This window comes from Phyllostomus hastatus, unplaced genomic scaffold (assembly GCF_019186645.2).
Source record: "Phyllostomus hastatus isolate PE091 unplaced genomic scaffold, TTU_PhHast_1.1 phas_scaffold_78, whole genome shotgun sequence".
Lineage (NCBI taxonomy): Eukaryota > Metazoa > Chordata > Mammalia > Chiroptera > Phyllostomidae > Phyllostomus > Phyllostomus hastatus.
In genome coordinates, this window is record NW_025334041.1 from 31,933,238 (window position 1) to 31,955,808 (window position 22,571).

Genomic DNA, 22,571 nt, shown 5'->3' on the forward strand with positions numbered 1-22,571 from the left:
TATGGGACAGCACTCCAACCAACTGAGCCACCCAGCCAGGGCTATTTTTTCCTTTCTTTATGGCATACTTTCATCCATTCATTAAAGAAATATTTATGGAGCCCACACGGTTCTACAACTTCAGAATCCTGCAGTGCATAAATGAGAATGAAAAGAAACCCCTGTTCTTGTAGACTCCATTTGGGGGAGACAGATGAAGACAAACAAATATACAATATCAACTAGTAGTTAATGTCACGATGAAAAATAAGTCAAGGCAGAGAAACTGGACATGTAGCTACATTTGAGCAGAAACCCAAAGGAGGTGAGAGGGCAAGCCATGCCTGTCAAGAGGAACAGGGAGTGTGAACGCAGAAAGAGGAAGCGGCAGGAGCTGACTCTCCAGAAGCCAGAAGAAAGGCAGGCCAAACAGCAAGCTATTGTAAAAATACAGGTGACACATGGGTAAAAAGCTGTGCTACATAAATATAACAGATTATTACTCGGCCATGAAAAAGAAGGAACTCTTACTCTTTGTGACAGCATGAATGGACCTAGAGGACATTATATTAAGTGAAATAAGCTAGTCACAGAAAGACAAATACCATATGATTTCACTTATATGTGGAATCTAATGAACAAAATAAACTAACAAACAAAAGAAAACAGGCCTCACAGAGACAGACAACAGACTGAGGGTTGCCAGATGGGATGGGTGTTGGGGGACCGGATGAAAAGGTGAAGGGGTTGAGAAGCACAGACTGGTAGTGACAGGGAGGTAAAGCACAGCATAGGGAATGGAGTCAATAATACTGTCATAACTATGTGTGGTGTCAGGTGGGCACTGAAAATTTGGGGGGAACACTTTGTAAAATATATGACTGCCTAACCACTATACTGTACACCTGAAACCAATACAAAATAAATTGAAAATAAAAAAAACTAAAAAAAAAACAGGCGAAAGAAGACAGTGAGTGACTTGGAGTGCAGTGAAAGCAGGAGAAGTGAGAAGAGGTATGATTCTGAGTACGTGAGGCCTATCTGGAAAAAGACCAACCATTGTTAATATAATGAGAATGGTTCAATATAACCTGGCAGCCAAGGAGAACGGATTGGAATGCACATGAGTGAACAATGACAACTTCACTGTACTAGTCAGTGGGGGTAGTAGATGCTGTTGAGTGAGCATGTGCACTGTGTGGCCATCACATTCCAAATAACTGAGCGAGTGGAGCAATGAATCTGCACCAAATTTTCTGTTAAGCTTGAACATCCCTCTGTGGAAACTATTCAGATGATTCAGAAGGCTGCAGAGGGCAACTTGAGATTGGCAGCTTCATCACAACAACTCGCCTCCTCATGCATCACGTCTCATGCATGGTTTTTTTGGGGGGACACATCAAATCACCTAGGTGACTCAGTCCCCCTATAGCCCAGATTTGGTGCCCTGTGACCTCTGACTTTTCCCAAAACTAAAATCACCTTTGAAAGGGAAGAGATTTTATAGACTGTCAATGAGATTCAGGAAAATATGACAGGGCAGCTGATGGCAACTGGGAGAACTGTGTGAGGTCCCAAGGTGCCTACTTTGAAGGGGACAGAGGTGTCATTCTCCTATGCACAGTGTTTTTCATATCTTGTATCTTCTTCAGTAAATGTCTGTATTTTTCATATTACATGGCTGGATACCTTCTGTACAGACCTTGTATTTTGAAGCTAATACCAACAGAGTCTGTGGGGGAAGTGAGTATGGTTGTGACAAAAGAAGGTGTCAGAGATAACTTTCACTAGATGGAAGACAACATTTCCACTTATTGACAAGGGGAACAGAAAGAGCAAGTCTCGGGGGAAAGATCAGGAGTTCAGTTTTGGTAATACTAAATTTGAGAAGCTTAGTGGATGGCCAAAGACAGGATCTGAGTAATCAGTGGGATATGTGATCTGGAGTCAGAGAAGATGGGACTAGAGATATAAATTTGGAAGCTGTCAAAGTATAAGTGATATTTAAATCATGAGACTGGATGAGATCATCGAGCTCTACCGAGTGAATAATAGATAGAAAGATTTGAGGATTAAGCCCCAGGGCTCTCTACCAGTGAGAGGTCTGGCAGATTAGAAGAAATCCACCAGAACCTGCAAAGCAGAAGCAAAAGCAAAACCACGGGAGGGCCCTGTCCTAGAATCCAAGTGAAGGAAACATTACTAAGAGGAGATGGTGGTCACTCGTGTTAAATTCTGCTGATGGGTTGAGATCAGGGCTGGGGAGGGTCATGGATAGAGACTTTGAAAGTGGTTTTGGAGTCTTGGGTGCCAAAGCCTGGTTCAAAAGGATTCACGAGAGGATGGAAATCTAGGAACTGGAGACAGCAAGTATATTTGAATTGGGTATGGCTTTTTTTTTTTTAAAGATGACACGGAGGTATGGCTACAAAGTTACCCAGCTGCTCCACAGCAGAGCTGAAGCCAGAATCCTGGGGGTCTGAAGAATCCTGGGGGTCTGGTCCCCAGTTCAGGGCTTCTCACACGGCACCAATTTGTTGACCTTCTTTATGGCGGATCTGAGTTTTGTGAATTAACAAATGGATGTAATAAAATCAAGGACTCTGCGCTATGAAATGTATTTTGTTCATTTACTTTGACAAGGGTAGTTCAGCTTCAATAATTTATGTTACTTGATAGTATACACAGGAGAATGCCCTATGGTGTATTTGGGAAAAGTAATGAATTTCTTCCAAATCAGCCTTCCATTTACTTCCTTGCAATTAAAATCTTTGTGAGGAAGTGGGGCGAGGCTGTTGGGGTTTCAGGACAGAGGGAGAATGGCAAGATGCCATCAGAATTGGCCAGCTTTTACCACGAGATCCCCAGGTAACTGTACCATTATTCTTGCTTGATAAACTTGTAATTCCTGCCTCACTGGCACACTAATACATTACTTCTAAGTTTTGGTATTATGTAAACTGGTGAGGTTTTAACGAACAGCACAATAAAGAAAGGCACTCTATTGTTACATGTTCTTCCAAAGCAAAGAGGAGTCTGGCATAAGTATACAACTTCAATTTTGTGTATACTCCAGGAACGATTACAATATTCTATGTAACCGAGACATTTGATTACTTGACACTCTTTTCTCAGGGTCTGATATATTAAAGTGGCCAAGAAGGCTGGGGCCCACTTTGAACTTATTTTTATTGCACTCTTCTTCCTTTCTTACTGGTTTTACTTTCTGCTTGCATAAATGTTTTCCTTTTGTGGACATTCTTTTTTAAAAAAATGCTATGAGCTGTCTTTAAGAATGTAAGTGCTCTGGGCCGAAATATGTCCTCTGGATTCATACAGAAGCCTTTAACCCACAGTGCGACTTATTCGGAGGTGGGCCTTTGACTACGAATCACAGCTCAATGAGGTCATGAGGGCGGGGCTCCGATGAGATTAGTGGTTTTATAACAAGGAGAAGAAAGACCACTCTCTTTCTGCTGCGGGAAGATACAGCAAGGTAACTGTCCACAGTCAAGAAGAAAATCTCACCAGGAACCCAATTTGCTAGCACTTTGATCTTGGACTTCCCAGTGCCCAGAACTGTGAGAAATGGTTTGTTGTTTAAGCACCCCTGCCCCCACTCCTTCCCACCTTTTATGGTATTTTGTTATAGCAGCCTGGGCCAACAATGCAGTGAGGTTCCTGGAACTGATGATCTAAATGGTGACCTGGCTGCTAAGACAATCCATTTATTGGTTCTGTGACTCATCTCCCCAGGTGGACTTCCTACTGAGTCTCCTTGAAAAGGAAGTGCCATGCCACTGCTGTTTGCCGGATGGTGAACTTCTATGAGACTCCATCCCGATGTAAAATTGGATGCTAAGAATTTCTAAATACAGTCTGCAGAGTATTAGCCGAGATAATGGTCACCAAAACTAGTCACCTCACCTAAAAGGACTGGTTTGCAAAGTCTCAGAAGTCTTGGAATTCTTTGTTTTGTAAACATGTTTACAAGGACTACCACGTTGTTCAAAATGGAAATGACTCCAGTATTTAATACTGGGATTGTCCTTTCTTGAGACTGGATTTATGCTTCATAATGATTATCTACTAGACACAGAAATAGCATTTCTGTAACTCAAAATTTTTACCAGAGGCATTTAGCAGAATCGTGCTTTAAAAATATAATGATTTTTCATCTTTATTCTCCCCCCTTCAAAAGGTTCCCCTGCTCCTGATGTTTAACGTTATGCAAAGACGTGTTTCTGCCAACGAATATCACCTTATGGTTATGCTTCTGCAAATAGCCTGCTGTGAGCTGATAAAGGGATTAATGCAGCCAAAATTCTTAATCTGTGAAATTACAAATTAAATTCTCATATTAAAAATACCACCCCGAGGTATTTTTTGTGGTTTTAATTCCCCTCTGGTGTTCTGCATACATTGTGCGTGTTAATGACGGGGACAAGGCCGTCTCCGTTGGCAGCCTGCTACCCAGTGATAATGTGTAGGCATTTACTGACTGATAGGACCTGGGTTTATCCACCAGCTGATAAACTAAGTGGCGAGTGGGTAATAAGCCCATATTAACAGAAAAGTACGGCTACAAAATTCAGGATTCATTGACCATCAAAATCCTGGCTTAAACGCAGTCATCAAGTCCGATGGGACTGGGATGGTACCAGGGAGGCGCGACATCGAGTTACAAGTTGTTCTCCAAGGAAAACAAACCGTACATTTCAGTTGGATGAGCCATAAACTAATAAGCCCATTTGCATCTTTTTTTAGTATAAAAGGATGTATCACCAAATCATTATTTTCCATAGGGATTTCATCTTAAATTTTTTAAAATAGGGGTAGCTGTGGTAGTGGTCAGTGAGTAAACTTTCAGAAAGGAAGTAGAGCTGAATACAAAATGTGTGATGTTAGAAAGGGCTGACAAAGCCTAGGGAGCAGCGGATCACAGATCTGCAGTCACTTCAGGGTGAAAAAGTACCACATGTTGCCGTGCATAACATGCTCCCATGTATAATGTGCACCCATGTGCTCGTGTGTGTGACACATGGGATTATTACACCCATGTATAATGCGTACCTATGTGCTCATGTGCATGATACATGGGATCATTACTCCCATGTTTAATGTGCGCCCATGTGCTTGTGTGCATGATACACGGGATTATTACACCCATGTATGATACACACCCTTAATTTTCCCTCAGAAATGTAGGCCAAAAAGTGCACGTTATACACGGCAAAATATGGGTAATTAGAATTAATTGTAGGATTATAAAAAAATTTAGTATCAGGATACCCAAGAGTAGTTGTTACTTTTATGACTTAGTTGCAAAATAAAAGGGTTACTGTTGTCAAGGTGAATCTGATACAATTGGCGGGGGGCTGGCCAGGGTGGGGGAGTCCAAATTCCAAAAGATTAAGGAAATAACTGTGCATATCCACGATAAATGATGTATATCAAAGCATTAATAAGTATATTATAAATATCTATGCGTATATGGAGCACATTAATTTCAAGGCGATGAGACTGGGAAGAAATATGTGTAACCAGCATGTGGGAAGAACGTGTCACCACTGAACAACAACGTTCTTACTGCAACAGTGTTTTGCAAAATTTCACAAGAATTCTGTTTCACACTTTGGAAGAAAGATGAGATCCTCCCAGCCATAAATCCTCCCCCAAATATTTAAAATGTAATTGAAAGAGGCTGTGTAAATAGGAACACTTTTGTAAAAGCAAAACAAAAACCCACTCAGGAATGTGTTATGTTTTAAGAGATCTAGAGAAGATCTGTCTGCATGAACACCAAGAGCATTTGCAGTTGAAATGAATTATGTCTTCATTTCTTACATGTCAATTCAGTGCATTAGCCAACTGCCAACTCTGTTCGTCAGCTCGCTGCATAGCAGCCCTTTTTAAGGTTATTGCTACAACCAAGATGGTCTCTGAGAATCAAACAGAAATGAATCATTTCTCCTCTGTACTGCAGCCAGTTAAAAAGTACTGTATGCATAAATATGTAAATCATATTTTCCTTTGCCTTTACAACTGCTCAGATCATTTTTTTGGAGACACACATAATCAAATACAAAGACTTGTGGCTGCAAACTGCACAGCAGAGATAGCAAAGAGGGAATCCATTTTCTTCCTGTGTCTAGTAAGCTGGCGTTTGAATGGCAGGATTCCATTAAATACACACACACACACACACACACACACACACACACAACCCCCCTTCCCCTGTGTGTTCTCCCCCCACATGCACATACATATACACAAACACATACACAAGCTCATAATCTCACACATGCACATGTAAACATCAACCTCTCTACATGTATGTTATACACAGATGCTAAAACAATGTCCTTGCTTTGACTGGGTGGTGTGGATTTGTCCTACTCACTGTCAGTCAGTTCCCATAGCCGTGGGGGCAGGTCACTAAAATACTCGTGGCTCAAGGCAGCCTGTGCCGATAGTCTGTTCTTTGGGGAACATTGTAGGAGCTTGGAGGCCAGATCCTCTGCATGATTCACATAGCTGAGCCTGAAAATGTAAGCACAAAGGAGAGGAATCAGACCAAACAGGAAAAGTCACTAAATAAGACATAAGGCTCACCCAAATGTTCTGGACTTATTTATCCCTGGCCAAGAAAACAAGTTAAATTACCCGTTGAAAATAAACAGAAGGTGAATTCATGTTGGTTTTTAGAGTATTTATTTGTTACTCTAAACTGGCTTTCACTCTGGTAATCTCGTCTCATTGATTTAAAACATTCCTACTATAAGCAAAGGGTTGATACTTTCAGGCTAGTACTAGGTCCAGAGGTAGAAAACTTCAGACGATAATTTATCAAACAGATGCCAGAATTTGTTCAGAGGACCCATGTAGTACAGACACATCTGGATACATTTATAGGAAAATTAATACAAAATAACTAGGAGAATTAAAATAAAACTGCTATTAAATTCTTTAGTTACTAAAGTTACTCTTTCTTTAAGAATTCACATCTTCTTACATTGAAGATAAAATTATTGGAATAAGTACCCTGTCAAATGTCAACAATCAAAATATTAACATGCAGGTTAACAAAGGGGATATGCTTAAACCATATGTGGCTGGATCAATTCAAGATGACCTTTAAAACAACAGTAGACAGAAAATATGTGTCTCAAGATTACAAAAAAAAAAAGCAGAGAAGTCAAGTCCTCCATGTGGTACAGCTTTCAGATGGGCAGCAGAGCACACAGCCCAGCCCCGCCCCGCTTTGCATGGAGTCTCTGTTTCACTGCTCAGTGCCATCAAACCCAGATAATTCACATAACAATAATGGAAGTCTTCCTGATAACGGCTGCCATTTACCGATAGTTGGCTATGTGTCCAGCACTTTCCCAGGTACTTTCTGCACTTTCTCCCTTATGATAGCCCACTGAGATAATTCTCATCCCATCCAGTCACAGGAGAAGGTAAGAGGGAGTCAGAGGAGGGCTTGGGTGGCTCAATTAGCAGGCTGGGTGGATTCAAACTTATCCAGAATTATAACTCTAACGTGGTAGGAGGTGTAAAGTACAGCGTAGGGGAACAGTTAATAATACTGAAACAACTAGCTATGGTGCCAGGTGGAAACTGGCTTACTGGGGGCATCACTTCCTAAGTTATGTAAATGTCTAACCACTATGCCGTACAACTGAACCTAACATGATATTGAATGCCAGCTATAATTTAAAAATAAAAATGTTTAATAAGTAAAGTGGTTAGCATTTGCCACGCTCTCAGATTGTTTCTAAAGGCTTTTATCCTTGGATTCCTGCATTTCTGCAATGAGGTGCAGTAAGCACAGGCTCAGAGGCAGCCAGAAAACTGTGAAGAAAGTCGCACCTGCCAGTGGGTATTTGTTCAAAAGCCTTGAAGCTACTAAACACACAATCAGCCAATAAACATCTTTCCTGGTGACCAATGACTCTCCTCACTCCCCTCCTCAAGCAGCTTTTTAGTATTGATTTTAAATTGTTATGGGGGCAGGGAGGATTGAGAATGGGAAAGAGGAAGGGAAGCAATGAACTTAAGTAGAAGAAGACAAAGGGAAAAGAGCAATGAAAAGTATTACTCCAGAGATCCAATCTAAGAGAACTTCTCTCTAAATGGTCACCTATGAAAGTCTCACAGATGGGCTCAGTGTTTGGCTGCTGCAATGACTATTTTTAAAAAACCTGATCATTAGATTTGCTTTAAATGTCTCTTCCTGGCAAAGAGAAGTTTGCCCACAGGAAAAGGAGGCATTGCCAAGATTCTCTATAGTTTTTTTCCCTTTCTTTTAAGAAGGGCCAGGGCCATCCAAAGTGTTCTTTCCTCTTCCTAAGACACTCTCACTATTATAAACCATTCATTAATAGTTTAAAAATATTAAATGTAAAGCTTCAGATAGGTAGACTTCATGCTGAAAAATGCACTTCCATTGGATGTACAGTTTATACATAATCATGGTGAAAAACACGCTTGTACCCATTTTCTACAGCTTTGATAGAACAGAACAAGGCCGGCCTGAGGCTAGGTGTGCACTTTGGTCCCGAGTCTGTCACGGGAATGATGAGCCACACACTGGGCAGTCCCTGTGGCTCTGGTGAGCCCTGGTCATGCTTGGGGCCATGGCACCATGGCAACATGGACCATGTTAAAGAGTTAGATTAGATTTGCAGTTGTAGCTTTGTTTTTGCAGTAGATTGCTGGTTATGTTTAAATTTGTTTTCTACTAAATTTTTATTTCTAGATTTTAGAGAGAAAGAGGAAAGGAGAGAGGAGTGGGGAGAGAGAAACATTGGTTTTGTTGTTCTACTTATCTGTGCATTCATTGGTTGATTCCCATATGTGCTCTGACTGGGGATTGAACCCACAGCCTTGTCATATCAGGACAATGCTCCAAACGACTGAGCTACCTGGACAGGGCTGGTCGCATTTAAATTTTATACATATGTACCTAAATATAAGGCATTTACCAGTATAAGACAATCTTATTTCTCATTTCCTCATCTTACTACCCTTTAATAACGTCAGTGAAATAATCCAATGCTTAATTGTGACATTCTATGTACAAATATACACATTATATATATATATATAAAATTTTAATTTAGAAAGTTTTCTGTTTCCTCACTTGCATTTTAAGAACCACTTTTATTCCAACTCTCCACATGCATTTTCAACATCAGTCTTTGTCATTACCAGAACCACTTTTTGAGTTCATCTAAGTGGTTTGAGACATGATACTTCCAGGATATTGTACTTGGAAGTTTTACCCCAAACCATAGGTATACCTTATCAGAATGTTACAATGACTGTGGCTATTGTTTGCAATCTCCCATTGTGATGGTAGATTTTTTAAAATGTTCTTGTAATTCCATCAAGCCTTATTTTATATACTCTAGAGCTGAGTAATTAAATGCCTAATAATGTAGCACTGTTATCTCTTCCTGGTAAATGAACTCATCAATCTTTTTGTAATGACTTTTTATTTTTAATAAAGCTTTCTGGGCTAAAGTTCATTCTTCTTCTCATATTAATTTAATGACTTTAGTTTTCTTTTTAAAGGTTTTATTTATTTACTTTTAGAGAGAGGGCAAGGGAGAGAGAAAGAGAGGGAAAGAAACAGCAATGTGCTAGAGATACACCAATCAGTTGTTTCTCAAATGCCCCCAGTCAGGGACCTGGCCCACAACCCAGGCACGTGCCCTGACTGGGAATTGAACCAGTGACCCTTTGGCTCCCAGGCTGGCACTCAGTCCACTGAACCACACCAGCCAGGGCTGACTTCAATTTTTTTTAATTCACTTTTTGCCTAACATACTTTTTGTAACCCTATTACTTTTAATTTTTTGTATCTATAATTTTAAGGTATCTTTTTCATAAATACCATATCTCTGAGTTTGTACTTATTCAATTAAATAATCCTGATATTCTAAAAAAAATTTTAGTCCATTTACATTCTGTGATTACTGGTATATTTATGTATGTATTTATTTTTTGATGTAATCTTTATTGTATTTTTTCCATTACCATTTAGTCCCCTTATAGCATCCTCCCCCCAGCAATTACCACACTGTTGTCCATGTCCATGAGTCCTTTTTCCTTGTTTGCTTAATCCCTCCACCTGCAACCTACTCACCCACTGGCTGTCATCCTGCTCTCCATCAATAGGTCTGTCCCCATTTTCCTTGTTAGTTCAGTTTGTTCATTGGATTCCACATATGAATGAAATAAAATGGAATTTGTCTTTCTCTTATTGGCTTATTTCACTTAGCATAAGGTTCTCCAGGTCCATCCATACTGTCATAAAGGGTAAAATGTCCCATAATTGTTTTATCTACTCATCTACTGATGGACACTTGGGCATTACTGATATAGCTAAATTACTGCTACCATCTTAATCTTGCATTCCATTTTGACCTGCTTTACCTTTTTTTTCTTTTTCTGCCTTTTTTGGGTTGAATTTTAAAATTCTAGATTTCCATCTTCTGTTTTAGAAGTTATATATTCTATTTCCATGTGTTTAGTAATTACTTTTAACTTTTTACTTTTTGCACTTCAATATTTATTTAGATATTTAAACTCTCACAATGAGTTTTTACAAAGCTGAAGGACACTGAGAAATTATTTTTCCCAAATAACTATAATCATACATCCAGACAATATAAATATGTGATTGCATTAACAGCAGTACACAGTACCATTTTATCAATTACATAATAAGACAAATTGTCATTTATTCAAATATAAAATTACACAGTTTAACAGGCACATAAAATGTTATATATATATATATTCTATATATATATTCAATTTACTGAATATAACTTCTCTTTATGGGGGCATATTCCATATGTACCGCATAAGACAAGCAAACTATTTGGCTAAAAATCCTGTAACAGCTCACTCCCACTCTTTCCTAGGCCCTCTCTTTTAAGTTGCACCCAAAGTGCAGACATTAAATCAGTTTTCAGACGTTCTGTCTGGAAACAGTAAGGATATGTGCTTCTGTACAGTGTGGATTTTACATGAACTTTTCCACCAGAGGTTTGTGATTTTCAAAATGGAGGTTTTCATAACAGCACAAAATGAGATTTATAGAAAGACATTAAAAAATCATCACAGACTTGGTCCCAAGCCAATAAAATCAGCGGTTACACAAACCTGATGTCTCCTGTTTTAAGTGCTGGAGCTATAAACATAGAGTAGCAGGCAAGTAGCCATAAAGGCCCCACTATCAATGCTTGACACAAATGAAGGGATAAACCACAGGCAATCGACACTGGTTTTCATAGTTCCTGAGATTTTAATGCTGTGTGATATTAAAAACACGTACGTGTTGTGCCAGGTATTTCAGCACCCACTCTCTCTAAATTCCTAACATTTTGATAAGATTCTGGCATGGAACTAGATTTGAAGAAGATATACCTCAATACCGCATGGTTTCAGGAAAGGTCAATTGATAAAAATGATAAGCATGTCTCAAATGCTGAACAGCAAGAAATTTTTTGCTATGTTTCCAGCTAGGCTGTTCATAATCCAAACAGAGAGGCTGAAATTCTGCCAAGCTTGAGGCCTGATAAAACTGCTTATCAATGCTCCCATGAAAGCTTCATTAGATTTATCATTCGCCAAGCCTACATTTTGGCTAATAGTGATGATAAATTGGATGCTGTCTGACGTTCCATTTCCAAGGCAATAATACCCGGCAGCCCAGTTTTATTGATTGTAATGGTAATTTCTATGACTACTGGTATCTATGAAGGGGAGCAAGATTTTAGGACAGTGCTTCTCCAAATACAAAAGTTGGCTGCTTTTAAATGCTCCTTTCTACTTTTGTCTTATGAACTTGACCACATGTTCATATTTTATTCTATCTTCAATTAACACTAAGGCAACAAGCATTAGTGCTCTCCTGAGACCTGCAGCACAATGACGACAATACAACCTCCAGGGTCTTCAAGAAACAAGGCATAACTAATCAATCATCTGTTTAGATGGCAGCGGGCCATCAGATATCAGTCCAGAACCTGCCACCTTCTTCTCTACATGATCAGTGCTGTAAGTTGCTTCACATGGTCTTGTGTTGTGTTAATGCCACACACTTTAAGTTCCTCTATACATTTATTTAAGGTTGCACTCATTGGACTGTCTTACGTATGATGTCACAAGAGTTGGTTCATCCACTTGAGCCACATTAACTAAGAAACACTTCATAGGATCATGAGAGAAGTGAAATAGTTTGATACAAAAGTAAGTGAAGAATGATAGAGAAACTGAAGTTTCTCTGTCATTATCTAGAGATACTTCACTGCACTATGCACTTGAACTTCTCAGCACTTTGAGTATGAGGTTGGGCATAATGGGAAGTGAAATGAACCTCCTAGCAAACAGCAGCAGATTTTTAATTCAGTAATGAGGAGACAGGAAGGATGTTTCCTCAGGTTTAGGCCATCTAGGTTAGAACTCTTGCAAAACATTTTCCTCATTTTAATTCAACCCTCTTGTGCCCCAGTTAGGTCCTTTTATGGAGCTTCTTGGTGGAATAGTAATGAACTTCTATAGTTTCACTTGTCTGTATAGAAGTTATACTGTGTTCCTGGTAATAATGTCCACTGCCACCAGAAACTTAATAAACATCTGAATGAGAACACCACAGACCCACCCAGTCTGTGGCTAGTGATGTTCTCTTTGGGGGTAAGTTGGCTTAGTGTTTTGTTTTGTTTTGTTTTGTTTTGTTTTGTTTTTAACCATCAAGGATATCAGAAGAAATTTCCACACTTTTTGCCTTCCTCCTCAGTTCTCTAAGTGAATGGCTCTTTACCTTTTTAACATTTAACTATTTAGAGTTAAACTTTATCTTTACCATCCTGCCAAACAATACAAGAACATTAGACCACTTTAATTCTGATGAGATGGGTCCCATCTCTCCTGTTGTTATTGTCTAGTATTTTATTTCTATTTTCTACACTTTTAAGGACACAGATTAAACAATTATTGTTATTATTATTCAGATTTACCCATGTTTATCATTTATTCAATCACCTTAGTTCTCATGTTTCAGATATTCTTTCTCAGATTATTATTTCTGTATCTGAAATACAAACTTTAAAAGTTCTTTCCATGATGAAAGAACTTGGTGGCAAATTCTGTTTTGTTTTCATATAGGATAATAGTTAGCTGGGAATTAATTCTAGGTTCAAAGCATTTTCTCTTAACTCTGAATACATTATTTCACAGGCTTCTGTTGTCTCAGCCTGATAGCTCTTCTCTCCTTCCTTAGAGGTCTGTTACTGCAATGCAAGATATTCTTTTGATTTAACCTGCTTGGTATTCATAGTGTTTCCTGAATTTGAAACTTCATGTCTTTCACCAACTCTGGAAATAATCTCAGCCATTACTTTTAAACAATTGCCTGTCCCCAATTCTCTCTTTTCTCATTTTCTAATGCCAATGCAATGCCACCTTATCACATTTCCCGTGTCTTCATGCATTCTCTCCTATTCTCCATCTGTTAGTCCCCCTGTTCTCCACTTCACGTAATGAGATCAGAGCCATCTCCCAGTTCAACCAATTCTCTAATCAGCTGCACCTAATATGCCGCTTTCGCCATTTATTTTCGTTCCTGCCAGTTCTTTTGACAAATTTACGTGTCGATTTTGGATGGCTTCAGTTTCAATAAATTTGAATCTTAAATCTCTTTAAATTTGATCTTTTTTTTCTTTACAACAGTTTAAATGCAGTTATGCTCTATGTTTCATAATTCCCAACAGCTGAAGCTCCAAGTGAGGGAGGAGTCCAATTTTGTGGCTCATGCTACCGACTCTCACTCATTGTGACTTTTTCTCGTATGTTTTACAATTCTGAATTGTGAGCTCATGCTCAGCTCATATTAATCTTTGGGAATCCTGAGGAACCTGGGTTAAGAATATCCTTCTCCACACACATTTCCTTCCACCAGGAGTCCTGGGGTTCTCTCAACAACTGGGCACTCCATGTTCTTTCTGTTGGCTTCCGAGACCATGGCTTTTGTACAGGTTCTAACCTAAACTTGAAGAATTCTCAGGGGAGATGGTTTCATTCCCATGCAGAACCAAGGCCAACACAGTCAACTGGTCCTTGCAATCTCCTTTAGCTGGAAGCAGATTTTATTTCTTTTGAGCCAGCCTATTACTGAGCTAAAGTGCTTTGAGGGTCTTGACTCTACCTGAGGAATCTTAATTCCTATGTTCCACCTGTCTCAGTCCCAAAGCCTTGTTTCCTGACCCCCTTAAGTGGTTCCATTTCCTGTTGTAGCAACACTACCATGAGGCAGCTGCACTTAAGCACTTACTTATCCTCTGGTTTCTTCATCCTAGGCCCCTGGAGATTTCACTTATTTTCTTCTTGGTTCAGCTATGCATATATATATCTGGACAGATGTACTTGTGGTATTTTACCCAATATTTTAGGTGATTTTTAGTGATGGTAGAAGATAACCCCAAATCCCCCACCTCATAGGTGTATATTTATAATCTCCACCATCTAATTAGTTACTATAAAATAGTCTACACTTGTAATTTTTAGGTCTTTCTCCTTGGAATAATCACTAAATCAGTATTGTTTCTTTGACTTAAAAAAAAAACCTATTTCTTTTAGGTCACCTCTATTAAGCTTCAAAAACTAGCTAAATGAAGTTGTTTCAGGCTACTGTTCCTTTACCCCTTGATTTATAGATGCCTCTCAAATGCATCATCCTAAGTGAAAGACACCAAAGCCGACATAATATATAATTCCATTTACATGACACTCTGGAAAAGGCAAACTTATAGAAACAGAAAAGTGAGCCGTGGTTGCCCAAGCCTGGGGGTGGGAAGAGTTAACAAAGAACGCAGAGAATTTTTTCAGATGGTTCTGCATCTGGATCGAGAAGGCTGGGCATCGGGCCATCTAGAGATGTGAGAGGGCAGGGTCAAGGGACGCATCAAGGAAGTTCAGTGGAGGGGGCTGTTTAGAGAGATGGGTGTGCAGGTCTTTCACACGGAGCATTCAGGCACTAGGGGAGGAGTGCAGACCCTCTGTGAGTGGCTGCACAGGGACTTCCATGTCTTGGGGAGGAGGGACCCTGATGCCTCAAAAGGAATGTTCTGCCAAATGGGGCGATCCTACTGCCAATGGCAAGGCCACTCTTTTGATTTCAAGGCTCAAACCCAGGTCACTGAGAGGGGATCGGCCTCATGCTACCAGAATTGTGCCCATTCACTCAGAAGCATACTCAGTAAACTGTGTTCCATGAAGGGTCATATAATCCTGGCAGGGTGTGTGGGACAGGAGACTGTCATCTTCATTCCATATTCATTTTCTAAAAAGTAAAAGATGTGTTTGTGGAAACTCTCTGGGAAAAAATCTAAGAAATTTTTAAATTATAAATCTTCATGACAAGGAAGAGAAACAATCCCTACTGAATTCAAAGTGTGTGTGAAGAGAATCTTATGAGTAACTTTCAAACAAATGCTTTTAATATAGATGAAAATAAAGGAACACTGCTATTCTAATCATAATGAATTTTCATTTTCCTAGTCCTTATCCATGCAACACACACACACACACACACACACACACGCACGCACACTCTTTACCTGCCTATGCAAGGGGGCACACAAAACACCTGAAATGATCTTCCAGAGGGCGGGCTCCTTAAAATAAAGGCTTCCCCCAATAGGTGAGTGTTATACAAACCCATCTGTATCAGTGTACCAGCTGGCATTGTTGTGAAAGGCTGTGTTCTGCTTCTGTAAATTTTTTTGGAACACTCTCTCAATGCATTTGCCCATTTCATGATGGTGTATGAGCACACCTGCCCACACTGTGCTGAGTGTTCAACAGTATTTGACCAAGAAGCAGCACAACCTCCATACCTCTCCCTTTCTATTCTCCTGATTTCACCCCAGCAACTTGTTTTTTGTTTCCAGGAATGAAAAAAAGTCTTCAAAGGGAAATGTTTTGCAGATATGGGGGAGGTGAAACAAAAAATGTCAGAAGAATGGCATCAAAATCAACAAGTTCAAAAACTGTTTTGAGCAGTGGAAAAAATCTTAATAGTGTATTGAATCAAATGGAGAGCACTTTGAAGGTGACTGATGTTTAAACATTTAAGAATAGATATACATTGTTTGACAAATTCTATTTTTAGTCCCCCTCATATAAATATAGATTACATATACATAAATCATATATATAATCTATGATGATAGATTATATGAAAGAAGATAACATGATTAGTGAAAAACAGCCTTTAAAAGCTCACCCAAATCTCTAAGACATCCTTAAAACAGACAAAAAGAAAAGCAAACACAGACTCTTGCCAGACTAAAGACAGTCGAAGTTGAGAAGAGGAAATTAAAAGTGGAGAATAAAAATAAAGGTGCAAAAGGAGGAAGACCTGTGCTACAGCAAGGTGGAAAGGGCCACTTCCTATGAGGCATGGCTGCTGGCACAGTGAAGGGCACGGTGTTTGTTGACTGACCAAGTGTTTGCTTGAGGACTGAGTATATCAATTGTTACACTTACAAAAGTTTTGCCTTACCTGAGAAACATACATTTAAAAACTAAACAATCGTTTTTAGCACAAAGACCTTAAGGTCATGTCGTGGTCCTTAAGGAACATTCAGAGCACATACTCTTCCAGAGGATGGCATTTTCATTTTTTTTTGGAATGGGAAGAAAATTTGTCCTTGTCTTTTTAAAGTTACTTCAAAAACTGGGACAGAATGTTTTTGCTTTTTTTTTTTTGGTTCCTTATACTGTTCCAAAAGATTCCCTCTAAAATTGATGATATGTCTGCTTCTAGAACAACTAAGACTTTTATAAAGTCTTCATTGGGACTTATTAATGTTTTAGCTCAAAGTATATGGACATAAAGTATAAAGATGTAGTAGGTTCAACTTATTAGAGCATTCAATGGCAATATTGATTTCCATAGGAAAGCTTAAAAAGAAACAAAAGGGAACAGAAAAGTTCTAGAATATTCCTCACTTGCACTCCATGGTGGGACAGAACTGCACACACTGTGGGCCTGTGGCTGAAGCACAGTTGTGTGTTTCATCTCTTAGAGTTGGACTCAAGTGGCCTGGAGGGGGTGATGTGGAGGGTGTCCCTCTTCATGCTTCCTTTATGGTCACACTCTTCACAGAGCAAAGCCACAGGCAGGATCCTTTCATTAGACAGTGGACATATTGTGTCTGTGCAAAGTTGCCGGCACAGGCACTGGCCACTGGATGATATAACTCATCTCCTGAAAATGATTTGTGAGGAAGTCCACCTGCCCATAAAGACAAGCCTGACTGGTTCCTCAGCTGAACTGCACAGACCTGTCAGGGGCTGCACGCTTTCTGTCTGTACATCAGAAGCAAAATGGTCACTTAATCACCTTCTTATCAAAGCTTCTGACATGGAGGGAGAGCTGTGGTCATAAAACTGCTCTGATTTTTCAAAAAGTGGCTTATTTTTACAAAATATGCTCAAATCTATTCATTTTGCAAAGAGGGGTCAGTTATTGGTCAAGTAGAACAGGAAGGGAATCCCTAACATTGGAATAAACTCTTGGGGGAAATAAAGACTAATATAAGGAAAGACTCAGGCCTGTGCAGTGAACTTCTCTGTTCACTGGGCTGTGCAGTGAAATGAGAGGCAAGACTCTTAGTTACATTAAAAATGAAGAGACACAGAGTTATTTGATGCTAAGATTTTCTTTGTCAATGCACTGCTGTAAAAAATAGAGGAAATACAACCAACCTGAGATTAGTTTTTATATGAGTCTTCCTAAATAGGTTGTGTTTTGTTGTGCATAGAAAACTGTTTGGTTCTCATTCATTTACTCCAGTGAAACTGTTTAATGACACCCTCTCCCTGCCAGACAGTCACTCCCACCGTGGTCAGCTCACCTGACTGTCAAATGAGTATAACGATAATGTTATTTGTAAGGACCTCCACAGTTACAGAGTGCTTTCACATGTATTATTTTATTTGATCCAGATAATCAAAGGGTCATATTTGCAAAATGGGGGGCATCCAGATTCTGACTCTCAAATTTTAGGGTCCATTACATTCTCTGCCAAAGATTTATTGCTAAAATGTACATATACTGAGAACTTGCTAAATCCTCTTAAATAAGCAACAGCCAGCCTCAGGGAGGCCCCAGCCCCTGTATCTCTTGTTAAGTGGCCCCAGGCCCAGCACTAGCAGCAGCCAATTTAGATTCACAGCGTGGCTTCACCTGGGAATCTACAAGTCCAGCAAAAAGTAGCAGCCATCTCAAACTGCTCTACAGCCCAGGCAGGATGGCCCCAGGCAACATAGGGAACTGACCTTGGCCTGCACCACCCAGGAAACCTCAGAGCTTGCCACCCAGTGGACAGCTACAGACCTCATTGGAATACCACTACCCTGTTCCTGCACAGCTGATCCTCAATGGAGGGCAGAAGTTGGTGATCAGTGGTCACAGCTAGTCCCTGCAGGTGACTGGCCTGGCTAACTCCCTTCCATTGACCTGCCATCAGCAATCAAGGCTCAACTACAAGAGGAGAGTGATCTCAGACCACATGAAGGGTGCACATTGAGTACCAATCCTGGGTGATAGGGGAGGCTGTGCCACTAGACACTACAGGACACCTACTACATTAGGCCATGCTACCAAGACAGAGAGTCATAACAGAGAGTCATAAGTCATTAATAGAGAGTCTCTATTAATACATAGAAACAAACACAGGGAGGCTGCCAAAATGAGGAGACAAAGCAACATGGCCCAAATGAAAGAACAAATCAAAACTCTAGAAAAAGAACTAATCAAAAGGGAGGTAAGCAATCTACCAAATGCAGAGTTCAAAATACTGGTTATAAAGTTGCTTAAGGAACTTAGTGAGGACCTCAGCGGCGTAAAAAAGATCCAGTCAGAAATAAAGGATTCACTAATTGCAATAAAGGACAGTTTACAGGGAAACAACAGTAGAGTGGATGAAGCTGAGAATCAAATCAATGATTTGGAACATAAGGAAGGAAAAAAACAACCAATCAGAACAACAAGAAAAAGGAATTAAAAACGAGGATAGTGTAAGAAGCTTCTGGGACCACTTCAAATGTTCCAACATTTGCATCATAGGGGTTACAGAAGGAGAAGAGAAAGAACAAGAAATCGGAAATCTATTTGAAAAAATAGTGAAAGAAAGCTTCCCTAATTTGATGAAGGAAATAGACATGGAAGTCCAGGAAGCACAGAGAGTCCCAAACAAGATGGATGCAAAGAGGCCCATTCAAAGATACATCATAATTAAAATACCAGAAGTTAAAGATAAAGAGAGACTCTTAAAAAACAGTAAGAGAAAAGAAATTAGTTACATACAGGGGAGATCCCATAAGACTATTAGCTGATTTCTCAAAAGAAACTTTGCATGCTAGGAGATGTTGGCAAGATATATACTCAAAGTCATGAAAAGCAGAGATCTACAGCCAAGACTACTCTACCCAGCAAAGATATCATGTAGAATAGAAGGGCAGACAAAGGACTTCCCAGACAAGAAAACTAAAGGAGTTCATAATCACAAAACCATTAATGTATGAAATGTGAAAGGGGCTTTTTTTAAGAAAAAGAAGATCAAAACTATGAGTGATAAAATGGCAATAAATATACATCTATCAACAATTGAATCTAAAAAAGAAACCAGCAAACAAGAAAAACAGAGACAGAATCATGGATCCAGACAGTATTTTGACAGTAGCCAGATGGAGGGAGATATAGGGGAATGGGTGAAGAGGTGAGGGGATTAAGAAGTACAAATAGGTAGTTACAGAACAGCCATGGGGATGTAAAGTAAGTGTAGGAAATGGAGTAGCCAAAGAACATACACATGACCCATGGACACGAACAATGGTGGGGGGAGTGCCCGAGGGAGTAGGGAGTGCTGGTGGAAGGAGGGCAAGGGGGAAAAATTGGGACAACTGTAATAGCATAGTCAATACATTATCATTAAAAAATAAACTATATATAATCCAAGCTGTATGTCACCCAGTTAGTAAAGGGATTATTCGGTTATTTTAAAATTTTCCATAAGAACACCTTACATATTTCAACATTTCTCTCTTCCTTTAACTTTGAACTCCACTGTTGTAGAGAATATTCTTGTTAACACCCCAACTGCCCTATGTTAAATAAATAGAACAGGGAGCATATACCATTAACATGAACAAGACGAAAACTCCCAGAAGTCCATCATAGTAGCCTGCCCAGCTGGGTAGGTCTCTCTTTCAGATCTACCCCTACTCAGTACACAGCCGCCCTTGCAGTAAGCCAGATCTGGTGGAAAAGTACAGAAAGTACTAAACAGCCCTCAGCAGGATGTTTGGAAAACGTTAGCACTGACACTCTTAAAGTTATTATAAACTGCCAAAAATCGGGCCAGTAAAAGGAAAACATTAAATTCTTGCTTTGGATTTCAAAGCTCAGCTAGATATTTACCCCAAATTTTCTAGCTTTGCCTTTTTTACTATTTTTCCTGGAAAAAGAGATGTCATTGAATATGTAAGTTTACCCTGAAATCAAAAAAAGGGTGGTCTGGTTTTAAAAAATTGGTTAACTTATGAAGTAATTACATTAGCCTTTCCAATGTACTAATATGAACCTATAGATTTCCATATTCATACCTCATAAATCCACTGATGTAGGTATTATCATAAAATATTCAAAAGCTAATGTAAGTGAACTTGATGTTATATTCTTTTCAATACAAGTCCTTGTGTGCATATTTAAACTTATTTATACTTAATAACCACAAAAGATCACACTTCCACTCAACCCGCTTATGGGAAAGGATCAGTTAACTACTTCACTACATTGTGTATGTTTTTTTTTAAGATTTTATTTATTTATTTTTAGACAGAGGGGAAGGGAGAAAGAGAGGGAGAGAAACATCAGTGTGTGGTTGCCTTTCGCATGCCCCCTACTGGGGACCTGGCCCACAACCCAGGCATGTGCTCTGACGGGGAACCCAACCAGTGACACTTTGGTTCTCGGGGCAGTGCTGAATCCGTTGAGCCACACCAGCCAAGACCACTGAATTGTTTTTAAGAGATTCCATTTTAATGCCCTCTCCTTTTCCAGAGCCTAGCAGTAGTGAATTTTGTGAGTTGTAAAATTTTATTTTTTAATAGCTTATATAAAATGCTATAACCCATATGCACTTAACCTATAATTCTACATGCTTAAATAATATAATTTAAAGAAAATCACTCTAAGATTTGTTAGAGCTTGCCAAACTTTGACATTTTTTCTCATATAGGATAGTACAAACCTGTCAGGAATTACACTTGCACCTCAGTTCTGTTTTAGAAAAGATTCTTAGATTTAGCAGAGTAGTGATTATGTGATTCTATAATTGTTGTTCAATGTTTTACTTTAATAATATGGTTAACAGCAGAAAAAGCACAAGTAGTTACTTTTAAATCCTCTGACTGAAGGATATGATAGGAGGGGATATATTTTATTTTGTTAAAGGAAATAATAATAACTACCCCTTCTAATCAGAAGGCTAAAACTTATAGAATACTTATAAGAAAATTCTAAATTCACAAGTTCGTGTAGAATATCCTCAACACCAAAAGGCTGTGCATCCATCAGAACTGATTTCCAGCTTGCCAGTTATTCTGCTTCCAGTTCTGTCTAATCATAAACCCCACACCTTCGAAACCACGTGATCTTGCCCCACATGGAATTCCACTGTTACCCGAAGGACATCAGGAGACTCGTAACCTTTCCAACTTCTGGATATAGATCAGGATAAAATTAATACCCTCTCCCACTTCACAGGACTGCTGTGAAGATTGACCTTTTCCTACTATAACTTGCTTAAGTCTTATTATTTCACCTATTTCACAAGTTTTCAAAACATTTTTAGGCCATCAAGAGTGAAGCAAAATAAATTGCCAGTGAATGTTCTACCCTTGTGGTGTTATTGAGATTCATGTTTTTTAGAGAATAAAGATTATCCAATTTTTCTGAATTCACAGGAGTTGATGACAGCTTTATTTCAGGTGAAACAGATGACTCACATTTTTGATGATAAAAGATGAATCAGGAGTTTAAATTCAAATCTTCATTTATCAAAAAAAATCAATGCATTTTAAACCTTAGTTATCGCTTATGCTTTACATTTGGAGGGACAGATTATAAATATTTAGTTCCAATTGCATGGACAGCAGGTAAAACATATCACTGTAAAATTGCTCCTGAAAAACTTATTGGTGCATCTGCATTATGGTCAATCAAGCTAATGCAAAGGGTAACTCACAGCCTTTCAGTCCCCTGAAATCCTATAGAAGTTACGACTCTGGCCATCGGAGACCAGCTTGGGAGGCTGGTGCCTGCTTCACAGGAATGGTCCGATGTGTCCCTCGACTGTAAACAGTGCTAAAAATAGCTCCTGAAAGGCATCATTTTGCTGTGATATTATTTTGCCAAAAGAGATGGGGAAAAAAATCTCTAATCCCGAACAAAACCCCTTCAAAGTTTATGTTCTCAATAAACCTTTCACTGAGAACTGAAAATA

The 22,571-nt window shown here is 39.2% G+C and overlaps 1 protein-coding gene across 6 annotated transcripts in view; it reads right to left on the minus strand.

The window, feature by feature from the left end:
- Positions 1-22,571, minus strand: part of CDK14 (cyclin dependent kinase 14) — a 548,605-nt gene that overhangs the window by 86,205 nt on the left and 439,829 nt on the right. For all 6 annotated transcript variants that reach the window (XM_045828168.1, XM_045828171.1, XM_045828174.1 and 3 more), the window contains one exon: positions 6,383-6,522. In XM_045828168.1, coding sequence (XP_045684124.1) covers positions 6,383-6,522 — 140 coding nt within the window. The remainder of the gene's footprint in view (positions 1-6,382; positions 6,523-22,571) is intronic.